The following is a 16,319-nucleotide window of genomic DNA, read 5'->3' as shown; positions in this document are numbered from 1 at the left end:
TAATCACCGTTTTCTTTTATCATTTCAACCCCTTGCATGAAACAGACTCTATTGAAGAGAAGGCGGGCATGGGGCGGATACAAGATAATAGAAAAAGACGAATAAGATAAAAACAGAGGACAAATTATGAATAAGTCTTAATGCAAATGACTTACCTGAAAAAAACAGCACTACATATTTGAAAAAAAAAACAAAACTCTAATAAACTTAACTATAACTAATTTTAAGTATGAAATAACCCTCTATCCGCCTTTTTTTTTTTAAATTCTAAGAAATAATCCTCCGCGTGCCTTTAATTGTGAAAAAACAAATCTTTTTTATCTAAAAAAATACGTGTTATTTATTATCTCCTTTTATATATTCTCACTCATTATCTCTCGTATATATATATTTTATAAATAAGAGTATAGTTGTAAAAACATGTATATATCTTACACGCTTTTTACTGAATTTAATTAACATTTTAAATCCATGGACAATTATTTCTCATAATAAAATAGGATGAAGTATGCAGATACGCTTACATCATCCATCCTTTTTTTTTTCCTTTTCAAATATTTACATGTGAAGTTTTAAGAGTTTAGAAATGAACTTCTCATGTTTATGAGCCAACCCATTAAAATATTGATATTTTAATATTCACAGGTAAGATTGTTTAAGTTTACATGCGAAGATTTATTGACTCAGAAGTAAAATTTTCAGGCTTGCAAGTCAACCTCAAAGATACATAAATCAATATATATATATATATATATGCATATAAAAACATGAGAAGTTAATTAAATTGGTATGAGGGGCGTCTTCATCTAAGAATCTCTCCAACCAACGAAACCCTGTGCGAAAAAATGGAGGCACACATTAATCATGCTTTAAGCACACAAAATGATTGGAAGATGTTTAAACCCAAGAGTCATCTTCAACCCCCGACCCACTCAATCGACCATAATTTAAGATAGTAGTAATATAAATATATATATATATATATATATATATTCTTAACATAGTCAGGAGACAAACCTTTCTATCTATGGAAATGAGCTGAATTTATATCGCCATCCAATGGGTTGAAACGCCATTTTACATCATATACTATAATTTATAAGGGAAAAAAAAAAATGGAGGGAGAGATTAACATGAGGAGTATGCTAAGTAGTTAGGTGACAACCTAACCAACCCTGTTTTAAAAGTCAATTAAGAAGTAGTTTATGTCCTCAACTCCCTCCATCTTGTCCAAATCATATGTCACTGATGGAATCATGTGTCAATGAATGTGTCCCTTCCTACGTTAGCTCTGGCCTTGATTATAATTCTTATCCGTCCTCCGAGCTTGTGCTGTATTCCCCTGTATATTTAATTTCATGGGAAACAACCGCTACATATATATTGTTTTTATTTATAAAAAATTCAAATTTTTTGGCCAGTCTCTTATTTTATCTTCATGAATTAATTATTTTAGTTCTTGATATATTTATTGTGTCACTCCTTAAAATATTATTATATTTATTTACGATGTTTTTGAAAAAATATTTATAATTTTTGTATATTATTTTTTAATCAATTTTTATTAATTTTTTAACTCACGTGATTCAGTCAAATGTTTTTTTTTAAACAAAAAACACGTACGGAGTAATTACACGTGAATGCAGTAGAGAGCAGAGAGCACGTGATGCTGATAGCAAGGTTAGTCAACGCCAGATGTTGTAGTCCTCTGTACCAAACATTTTTAAGAGGTGCTTTTACATAAATCGTTTTTTTTTCATACTTACTTTATATACAATAAAATTATTTTTAAAATTATAATTTGATTCTTACCTAAACACTCTTTTAATTTGCATCATAAGTCACTTTTAAATATGTTGCAAATATTATAAAAAAAGTAGTTGAACAGCAGTTCACGTTCTTTATTGTTCCGTAAAAACCAGCACCAAGGGTTTTGAGAACGTCCCTATTTAAATTTGTTAATTTATGATATAATCTATTATATCCCCCCACTGATTATGGGCTCTGATTCTGAATGTGTTATTGTTACTGTCAACTCATGACCCCTCAACATTCTTGCCTTTTTAACATTTTATAATATATATATATATAGAGTAGGACATGAGATGCTACAAGTAATCAAAAACAGGGGTTCGGCTTGCGGGCTCCACACCGTGTCTTCGTTCACTCCCCTCTTGGGCCCATTGTTCCGCTTAATATTTTAAGCTCGTTGTACGACTTGGCTTGATCTTTTTTTTTTTTTTTTTTTTAACTTTGAATAGAACGTTCTGAAATATTTAATAATTTCAAATGATCACACTGTGAATCTGATCATTTTTAGATGAGCACGAAATGCTTCGATTCTTCGAAATTTTAATTCTTTATAAGTTAATTAATTTCACACTCATATTTTCTTGTTCTTTTATATTCTTTTTATTCTCATGTTTCTTCAACGCAAATATTTCTTCCCAGAACAGGCTTGAAAGGAGTTGAATGTAATAAAAAATTAACTTCGAAAATTGCAAAATCACGTGTTACACGCAAGAAAAGACCTGGCAAATTGAAAACTTACATAGGGCGATCTATTTATAAAAATTATTATCGTATACTTATCAACTGTTATCAAAACTCATACTAATATTGTAATAGGTTTTTATTTATAATTTTGAGTTAATATAATTTTTAGCTCCTCAAATTTATTTTTATTTTAGTTTTAGACTCTTAAATTTCAAATAATTGGTTTTTGATCCCTCAAGGGACAAAATGATCCAAATTTTTATAGATTATAGGGATTAATATTTTAAATAAAAAAATTTTGAGGGGCTAAAATTTATGGTTTAAAATTTGAGAGATCAAAATTAAAATGAGAGCAAATTTAAAGGATGAAAATTCAGATTAACGCCATAATTTTTCTATCTCCTGGGTTCTTGTTTGCGATTTTCTGTAAAGACTAATTTTTGCTTGTGGTTACTTAAGCAAGTCAGAGATTTTTTCTTTCGCCTGAGAATGCGGGTGGTTTTCGTGCCTTGGGAGCAAAATATTAAAAAATGAAATATTTGCCTCCCAAAAAACAAAAGTAAAAAAAGGCTGAGAAAATAAAACGAAAAGTTAAGTACGATGTTTTCTTAATTATTAGTATCATTCAGACGTCGTGGGGCCAGGTCCCATGGCTTACGGGTCCTTTCGGGAAATCAGGCGCCCTAGATCCTCGCCTTCGCAAAAAGCTTCACTTGCCATCGATGTATTGATGTAATGTTAATTTGGGTTGAATTTCCAGAGAATTCGATCCAACCATATCCAATGGATCCTATTAAATTATTACAAGGCATGGTTTTGTCGCACTCGCATCAAGAATAACCACGTCAGATGAGAGAGAGTGTTCCTCGCTCCTAAAGTACCTTTTTGCCCCTCATCTTTTCAAGAATTGACGATCGTATCCCTCTCAGGGCCGAACAGGCCTTTACAATTGGCCAATAAAAAGGGCACTAGGTGCTGCGGACGAATAATCAAGTGCGTACCTCTGAGTGCGTCTGAGTATTTTTTTAATGCGTCGCTCATTTTTTTTATCCTATTGGCGACTTTATCAATAAAAAGAATTTGTAGTTTTCTCTTTGTGCTTCGATGAGGACTGGCATAAGAAATGGAGAAAGAAGAATTGGTCGCGACATTTCTCCTTACTAGTTTCTCCTCCAAAATTGCTCGGAATCCTAATATCCACAGTTCGAAGCGCTGTTTTAGCTGCTTCACTCCCCGTTGAGATCTGACGACTTCCCTTGACTCTGGATTTTCCCTTCGTTTTCTCCCAAATTCGAGAGCCGGTAAGATAAGATTCACTTCGATCAAAGCTTGTCTCAGTTTGGATCATTTTAAGTCTTGCTTTTACATCTGTCTTCTGTGTAATGGGTTTTGATGGAGCAAGGAAACTGTGTGGGTTGGTTTTCTTACTGGGTTCTGGTATTCTTAAAACACTTAAAGAGTCATCAGGAAGTCAGTTTGTTTCTTGTTCTCTCACTTTCTCGGTGCTTTTAAAAGCCACGATTATTTTCTTCTGGAACGTAAATTGTACTTGCCTTTTCTCGTTGCCTTACTGCTTTTTTTTTTTAGGGCCAAACCTTGTTGCCTTACTGCTGCACCCAATTTCTAGTGCAGCACATATTTCGAGGTAGTTTGTGCGAAAACGAGTGCAAAGCATGGTCAAAGTTCGTCGTTAGCCTGATCTCGATTTTTTCTTAGTGAAACTGCTCCATGCAATTTCTTGTCTCATTGACTGCTTGATTTAATTGTCCCTGGGTTGATAACGATTTCTCTCGTTTCAGAGTTTCCAAGCCCAGTGAATTGTTTCCATTACCGGGGACTTTTTTTCTTAGTCTGTTCATATGATGTTTGGTCCCTGGGTATTGCGAATGAGAACAAAGGTAGATGTTTGGTTATCAGAGGAAACTGCTTTTTTTTTTTTTTTTTTAATCTTTTGCGGTAAATTAGCAATTTTTTCCATAGACCAATTGGAAAAGATAGTTTAATGTCCAATTTTGTGCTCCTACTTGCCTTCTTAATTATTTTTGTGGAGCACCTGAGAATTGCTTGTGGGGGATGGTCGTTCATGCCCATATGTGGCCTCGGTATCTTTCAGTCGAGTGTTTCGTCATTATTCCTTTTGGTTTATATGATAATTCTTTGATATTAATGAATGCTCGTTTAAATTATTTGTTTTTCTCTCCTTTCCCTCAGCTGAATCTCCTGCATATAAGAGCATGTGCTGTGGATTTGAGCAGCTAAAGTACACACTGTCTCCAATCACTGTCTTGTATTTGTTTAGCTCCACGGAACTTAGAAGCTGAAAAATGAATCACTTGACTACTGAGACTGAAGATGCTTTTGTAAGCTTGCTTGAGTTTGCAGCTAATAATGATGTTGAGGGTTTTGAACGACTGATTGAGCGTGATCCATCCTGTGTCCATGAGGCTGGACTATGGTATGGTCGTGGAAAGGGTTCAAAACCTATGGTCAACGAGCAGAGAACCCCTTTGATGGTTGCTGCCACTTATGGTAGCATTGGTGTCGTGAAGCTGATTCTATCACTATCCAATGCTAACATAAATCGTCCCTGTGGCCTTGACAAGAGCACTGCACTTCATTGTGCTGCGTCAGGTGGAGCTGCTAATGCGGTTGATGTTGTAAAATTGCTCTTATCAGCAGGTGCTGATCCAAGTTCCGTGGATGCCAATGGTCACCGTCCAGTTGACGTTATTGTTGTTCCTCCCAAGCTTGATCATGTCAAAAGCAGTCTTGAAGAACTTCTTCGAACTGATGACTCTATAGCAGGGTTTAATCTTAGGGTTAACACAACCACATCAAAAGCTGAATCGCCACCTTTATCAACTTCACCAGAGAATGAGTCTCCATCTTCTGCACTAGATGCCCTCTTGAAGTCAAAGTCAAATGACGCTCCTGTTTTTCATGCACCAGAGAAGAAAGAATATCCTGTTGATCCATCTCTTCCAGACATCAAGAACAGCATATATGCAACTGATGAATTCCGAATGTATTCTTTCAAGGTTCGGCCTTGTTCACGTGCTTATTCCCATGATTGGACTGAATGTCCTTTTGTCCATCCGGGAGAAAATGCCCGGAGAAGGGACCCAAGGAAGTTCCACTATAGCTGTGTTCCTTGTCCTGAATTTCGGAAGGGGGCTTGCCGACGTGGCGATATGTGTGAGTATGCACATGGAGTTTTTGAGTGTTGGCTACATCCAGCCCAATATCGAACCCGTCTCTGCAAGGATGGAACAAATTGCAATAGAAGAGTTTGTTTCTTTGCCCATACTGCTGAGGAGCTTCGGTCTCTACATGTTTCAACTGGTTCTGCTGTTCCCTCTCCTCGTTCAAGCACACCTGCCATGGATTTTGCTGCAGCTATGAGCCTGTTGCCTGGCTCCCCTTCCTCTATGTCTGTCATTTCCCCTTCACCATTCACTTCGCCCATGTCTCCTTCTGCCAATGGCATGCCATACTCTTCAGCTGCTTGGTCACAAGCCAATGTCCCATCTTTGCACTTGCCTGGAAGTAATCTTCATTGCAGTCATTTGAGATCCTCGCATAATGCTAGAGATATTCCTGTGGAAGACTTGGATTTGTTGTCAGAATATGAGGTTCAGCAACAACAGCTCCTTAATGAGTTGTCTTGCCTTCCTCAACAACCAATGAATTCTAATAGCATGAATCAGCCAGTTCGTATGAAGACCTTGACCCATTCAAATCTCGATGATCTATTTTCTGCTGAGAACTCTTCCCCTCGATTTGCTGATCCAGCAATGGCCTCAAGTGTTTACTCCCCAACCCACAAATCTGCTGTTCTTAATCAATTTCAGCAGCAGCAAAGCTTGCTATCACCTGTCAATACAAAATTTCCTTCCAAGAATGCTGACCATCCTTTATTGCAGACTTCTTTTGCCGTTCAGTCGTCAGGAAGGATGTCACCACGCAAAGTGGAACCTATTTCACCGATGAGCTCCAGAATTTCTATGCTAGCTCAACGTGAGAAGCTGCAACAATTCCGTAGCCTTAGCTCTCGGGAACTTGGCTCCAGCTCTGCGGCTGCTGTTGCTGGTTCCTCAATCAATTCTTGGTCCAACTGGGGTTCCCCGAACGGTAAGTTGGATTGGGCCGTCAGCACCGATGACATGGGTAAATTCCATAGATCTTCTTCATTTGAGCTTGGGCACAATGGCGAGGAACCTGACCTATCATGGGTACAGTCTTTAGTCAAAGAACCTCCAGGTGAGATTAAAGAGCCGGCCGCTAGTGTCCCAGGCATGGCAGTGGCCGGAACCTCGGCCGACGGATCAAATGTTAGTGCGCAAATCGAACCTGTGGATCATGCGGTATTGGGGGCATGGCTTGAACAAATGCAGCTTGATCATCTTGTGGCTCAGCAAAACTGAAATGACTTTTCCTGACCCAGAGGTAGATGACCGAAAATTTTCAGTAAATAGTACTATATTTCTTCTTTTTGAAATTTTGTTGGTGTTGGAAGAAGATAAACAATAACTGTGGAAGTAAGCAGGAATAATAGAAGTTCCCGAGGAAATTCATTTTCCAAATTTGTTGCTACAGAGTTAAAGTAGAAGACTCAACCACCGGGAGGCATTCAGACAAGATTAATGATCTCCATGTTACGATTTTTTGGCTGCGGATCTTTTCAAAAGAAGCTCATCTCCCTGTCATTTTTTTCCTTCATTGATCAGCAACGTTATATTAAATTAAATCGAAGTCCTATTCCTAAACCCTGAGTTTGGTCCGTATTTTTCTTTATTCCCAAGTATTCTGGGGGCAGGAAACATAATTAGTGGGGTCCTAGAGGGTAAGCTCTGAGACTCCGTACTGGTCCAGTTTTGGGGAAGAAAATACAGCATGCTGGTTATGGTAATTCTCATTTTGTGTGGGATCAATTTTTGTGGATTATTGGGAAGTGTGTAAATTAGGGATGTTGAAGGACCGAACCTTTAGTCACGTAAACATTCAATTAAAGTTTATTGATATATTATTCTAATACTCTAGTTCTTTATTCCTATTATCACTTTGGTATAACTTTTGCTTTAGTAGGACTGGGCGGTGCATGGCATAAGCACATGTGCCATTACGGAGTTGGCAGCGGGGAATGTGAATGGATCGTAACGCTCTGTAGTGTATATAATTTATTCCGCTCGAATAGGATTTATCTGACTCCTTCCATATTTAACGTATTTATTCGGAATGAGTTTTATTTGCTGACACAAAATTCGAAATGGCTCATGCTGTTTATGGAACGTCAAATTTAAGTATAATTAAGGTATTTTTACTAATAATATGTATTAGTTATAATTATTATTTGGTAAAGTTTTTAATACGTACAATTTCTGTAAGAATTATTTTAAAAAAATAGATAAAGATGATAGGTAAAATAAATTAGAATATTATATTTAAAATTAAATTAAATATCAAATAAGTTTTTATATTAAAAATCAGAATAGTATGATTTACTATGTATTGGTAAAAATAACTTAGGGAGTGTTTGGATAGAAACTAAACCATGGTTTCAGAATTGCTTTTACGGATTACGAAGTAAATATGTGGAGGAAGTTATCTCATTTTACAGAAAAGTGCTTCTGAAACCACGGTTTTGGAGCACCCAAACAGGCCCTTACTCAAAAAAATGATTCGCTGTATGTCGTGTGGACTTGTGACGCTGGAATTTCCCCATTGAGCTCCAACATGTCAACTCACCCTTTTGACCCCAAAAAAACGCGTCAACTCACTCTCGGAAGCCAATGTAGCAGCAACCACTTGGCATAATTATGTACTCCTCCGGTCCTTATTATAAGACTCAATTTGACTTTTTATTTGGTCCTAATTATAAGACCCAATCCATTTTGTCTCTTATATTTATGTATTTTTTTCCAAGATAATCCTTCTAATAATGATAGTTTTAGCCAATATACTTAATTAGCAAGGATATTTTAGAAATGACAACATTTATTTATTATAAATAACCAACTTAACTTACTTCCTTAATCTCCTCAAATAAATCAATTGGGTCTTATAATTAGGACCGGAGGAGTACATATTTTATGTTATCGCAAATGTTTAAATATAGAGCACAGGTTCTTGTAGATGGACGGCTCGGGGAAAGGCGAAAAAGGAAGGTGAGAACTGAGAAGACTAACTAAAAAGCTTGGGAAGAAAAGCAGCGAGGGAAAAAAATTGCCAGCTTTGAGTGATGCTTGCAAATATTATGTGGTTCCTATCACGAACTCTGGCACTTCAATGTGACCTGCCGCTGTATACGTCTTGTTTTGTTCTTGATGTGACCCTGAAATCACCATCAATGGTAAAGCTGGGGGCATTTTCCCTGAATCCTACTATCCCACGGAATTTACTTGAATAGCCTCACAACAAGGACATCCCTTTTCCCACTTCACATCTCATTTTCTTGATTGTTCCCGTTCTTGCCTTGCTTTTGCAGAAGGTATAGGAAAGTAAGAATAATGGATAGTTCAATAGCCTTGGATCTCTTTCAACGAATATTTTTATTCTCCTTTTATGTCTCTTGATAGAAACAAGACATTACCCGTTATTCTCTAATGTAACAGAAAAATAACTATGCATAGCCAAAAAAAAAAAAATCTTTTCTATTATAAGTTTGGAGCCTGTTATTATTTTAGCAACGGTCTGAATACGATTTTGCTACCATATCACCGATAATTTTGAGCTTATCCCTGGGATATCTAATTGCTTATTATCTGGATTCAATAAAATTTTTGGCCCAAAAAAAAAATCAAGGTTAGATGATGCGATCTTAAACATTGTTGCCCCCTTCGGCACCAAATGAAGATACCGAGATTAAAACTTGACAGCCAATAACTAAACCAAAATCTTACCTTCCTAAGCTGTTAATGGCTTTACTTCTTTTACAAGGCCGTAAAAACATACCATTTTTCCCTTTGACAAGATATGAGGAACAATACGGGGGCAAAAGTGATTTGAATCTATACATTTTTTTTTTGGGCATGAGAATCTATTCAAGTCCTTGATGGTGGGCCTATTTACTCCAAAATTTCTATGATGGTTAAACAAGTTCACAAAACCGAGCCAGTAGTGCAGAATTTTCTTTGAGGAACCTCCAAGGGCCGGTTAGAGAACCTAGCCTGCAATATAACACCCATTAATGGAGTCCATCCTTTTAGTCCTCCGTTATAGTTTTATTTCACTTAGAAAAGTGATAAGGTGATTTCTTCAGATTTTGTAACACCAAAACACTCTATTTGCAGAAGAAGTTACCCCCCAAAATCCAGCGAATGTACGTTAACTAATATAAATGGACAAAGCGATCCATATACCAGCAAAGCCATGGCTTGAGGATCACGTGAATAAGCAAAATATGCTCACTATTGCCACCATATTCTCGGAGAAATAGGAAACTTATTAGCCATAACACAGACAGATATGCACAGAAAAGGAGAAATGATGAATGTGTTTCAGCAGTTCGGGAAATGCATGTTAAAACTTTCATAAATGTTGCCTTTTCCTCCTAATTTTTGAACCGAAGAAATGTTAAAGATTGTCGCTGTCATTCACTAAGAAAGGATCTTCCACACATACCAAGGAGCAAGCGCAGCATGTAAAATCTGAAGCGCCATAGTCAATGCCATCAAAAACAAACGCCAGAGTATTAATGGGCTTAGTCACCGCAACATACTACTCAGCCAGAACAGAAACGTGAAAATCAGTTGCTGTATTTTGCTCAAGAATACACAAGCATATGATATTATTCTTATTTTATAACCATTGTAATATTAGCGGGATGCCAACTCTTATACGTTGCAAAACATGGATGTCGTCTGTAAATAATTTAGAAGCAAAAGGCAGGAGATTGAACAAGGAAGGAGAGCACTGGCCAAAGAATTAAACCCAGACGCACGGTTAAACAAGAAACAGTGAACTAAGCTTGAATACCCAGGGAAAATATGCCAAGGGTCATAATAAGATGAAGTATCTGCAACACAGATGATGCAGCTGCCATGACCTTCTTGTAACTTGCAAATGCACTAGCAACAATGGCCTGAAAATAGTCTGTCGTTAGGATTTGAATTCTCAATGGGCAAGCTTTTGAATAGATGGATTCATACAGAATGAACACAAATGCGAGGATGAAATATGGTACATCCACCACATCCTTAAAAGTTGTCATAGTGTTCTTTGCCACACTCAACCATCTCAGGTTCTTGGCCATACATGTACTTAAAAGCAGTGGATTCCACATAGTATCTTTTTATCTTTAAGAAAGGAGAAGGCCAGATGGTTAAAGTTTATATTTAATTGTGTTCTGAATCTTCAGGCAAAAAAAAAAAAAAAAAAGGTGTTCTGAATCTCAGTCTCACTTCTTAGATTGTAGTACAATATGTACAATAATTTTTTTTGTGTGGAAAAAACAGTGACAAAGGATGAGATGAATGAATAATCTATTTTGATTGTCATGATTATGTTGTTCCCGTTCCAAAGCATAGCTGTTGACAGTACTAATCTTGACGATCACCAATAATCTCCACAAGTGCATTTTCCATCTTCAAATCTGTGGAACCGGTTGTTATCCCTCACAATGATGACCGTTCCAGTGCATTTGCTTATAAACTTGATTGCAGTGTGGCAATCACCACAAACACGCAAATTCTTCATTACTCTGATGGGTCGTTCAGGAGGGAAAATTATAAGGCCAAATGCTATGGCTAACCTTTCGCTGTGATACCTAATTGTTTGATTCTTCTCTTCACCATCCACTTCTTTCAACACAAAAGATGTGTCTGCTACATAACCAGCTTTCTCCATCTCTTCTCCTAATTCCTCCAATTTCTTATATATTTCTATGGTTCTCACATGAGATCTATCCCCAGCAGCAAATGTGTGAACTCTGTTTCCCTCCTCCACCCAGCTCAAACCAGTTTCCTTCTTTATTCCATGGTCCCTCAACATCTTCCTTGCTCTTGCTGCTTCTTCCCATCTTCCAGCAGCAGCATAAGCATTAGATAAGAGGACATGAAGACCTGCGCTTACAGGACCTAACTCAATAACTCTATCAGCAACATATGATGCCAATTCACTGTTCCCGTGTATTCTACAACCTGTCAATAATGCTCCCCAAACACTTTCTGTTGGTTCCATGGGCATTTCTTGAACTATCTGAACTGCCTCCTTCAGTTTTCCAGCACGACCTAGCAAATCTACCATGGAGGCATAATGTTGGGCCCCTGGTTTAATACCATAGTCTTTCATGAGCTGAAAGTAATATTGGCCTTTCTCTACTAATCCTCCATGGCTGCAAGCATAAAGTATGCATAAGAAGGTGATGAAATTGGGCTTCATCCCAACACTTCCCATCTGTTTGAACAGCTCAAACGTTTTGCTTGTGTGCGCATGTTGAGCACACGCTATGAGCATTGCATTCCACATACCAAGGTTTTTAATGATTATCTCATCAAAAACTTGATAAGCTCCTTCAACTACACCGCACTTGGAGTACAGCGATATCAAAGAACTGCCCACGAAGCTTGATGAATTAAAACTTGTCTTAAAGCATAGTCCATGAATTTGCTTCCCCAATTCAAGCAAAGTTGAGCTGCCACAAACCCGTAACACACATGACAATGTAAAATCATTGACATCCACATCTTCCAGTAATGCTTGCCTGAACAGTCTGAGAGCTTCATCATCTTCACACATTTGAGTGTAGCCATATATCATCCCGCTCCAAGAAACCACATTCTTTTCAGGCATTTCATCGAACATTTGCCGAGCAAGTCTTATCTCTCCACACTTGGCATACATATCAACGATTGAACTCCCAACGAACAAATCAAATTCATACCCAGTCTTCACGACAAGGCAGTGCACAGACTGCCCAACATCACACCTTGATAAAAATGCACACGACTTAGTTGCACTGGGGAATATATGGTCGTCAGGCCGAACCCCACTGTGAAGCATTCGACGAAAGAATTCAAGAGCAAGTAAAGGAAGCTCATTTTGGGCAAATGAGGAAATAACAGAGCTCCAAGTGGTGCTTGACTTGTGCGGCGCCTCTTCAAAAACTTGACGGGCAAAGAGGGGTAGTTGTGATTTTGAATAAAGGTTGATGAGATGGTGGGATATAAGAGGGATGGTCTGGATACCTACTTTGATGATATGGGCATGGAGCTGGAATCCCTTAGGAACAGTCCTTGAGCGAGTTAAAGAGAGGAGGAGTTCGCAAATGTTCCTGCAATCCCGTTCGAAGCCGTAAATATTCAAAGAGTTTTGAGGAAGCTTGGGCCAGTGGAGAGCCGCCGGAGGAGCTGAGTCGAAGAAGCAGGTTAGGGTTTTTTCTTCAAGTAGATTTTGCTGATGGAGAAGCATGAGATGGTGAAATCATGAATCCTGAGAATGATGGGGGTTCGGACGTAGGATATAGGTTGATTTTCAGTCAAATTCAATTAAATCAATAAAATCTTTGGCGCCTCTTTGCTAATTTATTGAACTGATCTAATCATTGGCCAAAAAAAAAAAACCAATCTAATACTCCTCCGGTCCTTAATATAGGATCCAATTCTTGGGTTGGTTTTGATCATAAATATAAGACCCATTTATCATATTTATCATTTTTCTCTAAATTACCCTTATAGATTCTCCATCAACCATAATCAAGTAAAAGAGGGAGATGGGGCATTAAGAAATATGATTATGGTGTTTCAGGAAAAATGTGTCACTTTTCTTATAATTAACTAACTTACCTAACTTCCTTAATCTAATCAAATTAGTTAAATGGGTCTTATATTAAGGACCAGAGGAGTACTACTTTTAGTTGTTAATATAAAAACTGATTTGATTTTGGTCCTAAACATAACTTTAATCCATTTTGTCTCTCGTATTTATATATTTTTCTCTCAAGATAATCCTTTTAATAATAATAATTCTAACCAATATACTTATTAACAAGGATATTCTATGAAAGGCAATGTCTCTTTATAACAAATAATAACTTAACTTATTTTCTTAATCTATTCAAATCGGTCAACTAGTTCTTATGCTTATTATCAGTAGATGTTCATGAGTTAGGAAATAGAGTGCATGTGAGTCTCATTTTGAATCTCTGTTAATTATTTAAATTTTAGCATGATGGTTGAAATTTTTCTTACTAAAATTTAGTACTCCTCTAGTCCTAAATATAAGACTTTTTTTATAATGTAAATTACTCTATAAACGATATCTTATACTTAAGACAGTAGTAGTATTAAAAACTATAATAATTTAAACCCAACTTACATCGCTTTGTGGGCTAACCATTGATTGATAGATTATATAAAAATTATATTTGTTAGCTAAATCTTACTTTCTATGGTAAAATAAAAATAAGCTCGTGAATGAATTAACTGTTGATTCAAGAATTATATTTCTCATTTTTTTATTGTTGATCAAAGAATTACATTTGTTGGTCAAATTTGGTATTAGATGATTGTTAACATTTTTATTCTCTTTTTTTTTTTGCCAGAACATTTTTATTTTTGAAGTTTGATATCAAAACCAATACTAGTTTAAATCTCATTTATATCAGATAACGGGTTTGTGGGTTAAAACATTAAAACAAGCTCACGAATTAGCTGGTGATTGAAAAATTATGTTTCCCGATCAATTTAATGTTGTATTCTCTAGATTAAACATTTAATCATTGATTAAAAAATTACATTTGTTAATCAAATTTGGTGTCAGAGCTTACACAGGTTTGAATTTTATTTATACTGCAAAATGTGTTTGGGATTAAGAGAAAATTAATTTTGTAGATGCTCATACCGTGTCTCAGTTTATAACTTAATACCTATGCCTTTTTTTCTTTTTTGTTGATAACATTTTTTTTACTTTGTTTTATTATCACAGTTAGTCTCTAGCTTTTAACTTTTGACATGGATTAAAAGATTTAATCTAAAGAGAAATTGTCTAAATACTATATTAAAATTTGGTGGGCTCCTATACCTTGTCCTTCCTTCTTTACGTTGTCAACATTGAGTGTCCTTTGAATCAATGCTATCAACTTATATAAACCTCAAGCCATGTACCCCCTTGTTTGTTGTGGTGATCTAGGTCTCTCCTCATTGGTCAAATGTCATTCTTTTTGTGTGATTTGATTGCGGTGAGGAGGTGGAGGTGAATTGCTAAGAACTGCGTACATAATGTAAGGCAATAGTGGACTGGCCTGAAGGGAAAACCCACCTTATTCATGAGAATGATCCGTTGATGAGTTGATGATGATGGTTCTCGTGACGTAAGGAAGTGAACATCTGAGTAGATGATGAACTATTTGTCCATATTCTTGGTAATTACCTAGTTTCTTTGGGTTTATAGGTTAGAGGCTGCGAGTCTTTTTCTCATCCCAGTCGTAGTGTGCTTTATATTAGAAGGACGATTGAAATGGTGTTGACGTCGTTCTGAACTATTTTTTCTATGGTCATGACTTTCCTTTAAGCTTCAAAAGCACAACATGGATGCATTGATTGTCTAGCGCTAATGTCACAGCCAAACTGCAGGCTGAGAAATCGATTCTATTCTAGTATCTACAGAGAACTTTGTCCAGCAATGGAATCAGGATGGGCCCTCTACTCGTATATGTAGATTCTCACGGGTGATTGCGCGGGGATCTTAGAATTTTGCACCAATCAATTTGCAGCGCATGTTCCTCCATTCCCTCCTCGTTTTGTTGAGCTAGTTCTACGTATAGAGGGTATCTGGCTATTGTTAAGAATGCTTTCTAAAAGCATTTTTTTATAAAAAAAATTGAATTACACCCTTCCACATGTTTAGTTTGTATATCGTAACATTATTTTTAAAATTACTACCTCCTGTTCTAATTATAAGAGCCAGTTGACTAATTTGAAGAGATTAAGAAAGCAAGTTGAGTTAGTTATTTGTCCTAAATAGGTGTTGTCTTTCCTAAAATAACCTTGCTAATCAAGTATATTGACTAGAACTATCATTGTTGAAGGGCTACTTTGGAAAAAAAATGTATAAATACGAGAGACAAAGTAAATTGAGGTCTTATATTTAGGACCAAAATAAAAGTCAAATAGAGTCTTATATTAAGAACCGGAGGTAGTATGATTTAAGGGGGTATTTGGAAACATTTGAGAGTGCTTCTCAGAAAACTTTTCTGCAAAATACAGCAAATTCTTCCATATATTTATTTCGTATACGAAAAAAAATACTTCTAAAATCATAATTCTAATTCCATCCAAACATCCTATTAGTTTTTATCCAAACACCTCTTTACTAGTTTCATCATTATATGATAGGCATGAGTAGCACGGAGCAGTCATTGAAACTGTCATCCGCTTATCTCACAAAATCGGCATGTTTTAAACAGTTTGAGACGAAGGAAGAGTCTGGATTTGGATGCATCTAGGTCGTTTTTTCGGCCTTATTATAAGATCGACGGTTCCTTCTTATGATATGCTCGGGAACTTTTCGAAGCCTCATTCTCAGAAATATGGTTTATTATTGATTAATTCAATTCTTGAGATTATTAAAAGTACTTGATTAAAAGTTTTAAATACGTTTTTAATGAGTAAACTTCTATAGTAGTATATTCATATTAAAAATTAAAAATATTGTTCTCATAGCTTAGTTTTAATGAGTAAACTTCTAACAACTTCTTCTCTCATGATTTAATTCAAATAATTTTAAATAACTAAATATTATATTTTCAGCTTTTAATATAAGACTTAATTAACTAATTGAATAGATTAATTATATTAGTTAAATTAGTTAATATAATATTTTCTTTA

At 36.2% G+C, this 16,319-nt stretch overlaps 2 protein-coding genes across 2 annotated transcripts; one reads left to right on the top strand and one right to left on the bottom strand.

Annotated features, from left to right (window-relative positions):
* Positions 1-3,559: 3,559 nt before the first annotated feature.
* On the top strand, positions 3,560-7,535 carry LOC114731447 (zinc finger CCCH domain-containing protein 30-like). The gene is made up of 2 exons (XM_028918615.1): positions 3,560-3,797; positions 4,708-7,535. The coding sequence occupies exon 2, from the start codon at positions 4,821-4,823 to the stop codon at positions 6,918-6,920; it is 2,100 nt and encodes a 699-aa protein (XP_028774448.1). The 5' UTR covers positions 3,560-3,797; positions 4,708-4,820; the 3' UTR covers positions 6,921-7,535.
* Positions 7,536-10,879: 3,344 nt separating this feature from the next.
* On the bottom strand, positions 10,880-12,901 carry LOC114731446 (putative pentatricopeptide repeat-containing protein At5g52630). The gene has a single exon (XM_028918614.1). The coding sequence runs from the start codon at positions 12,493-12,495 to the stop codon at positions 11,047-11,049; it is 1,449 nt and encodes a 482-aa protein (XP_028774447.1). The 5' UTR covers positions 12,496-12,901; the 3' UTR covers positions 10,880-11,046.
* Between the last annotated feature and the right edge of the window lie 3,418 nt (positions 12,902-16,319).

The sequence above is a fragment of the Neltuma alba genome, unplaced genomic scaffold, assembly GCF_004799145.2.
Source record: "Neltuma alba isolate B1F8T4 unplaced genomic scaffold, ASM479914v2 tig00012834_pilon, whole genome shotgun sequence".
NCBI classification, from domain to species: Eukaryota; Viridiplantae; Streptophyta; class Magnoliopsida; order Fabales; family Fabaceae; genus Neltuma; species Neltuma alba.
Note: the sequence above shows the minus strand (reverse complement) of the source record. Positions and strands in the feature narration are given on the sequence as shown.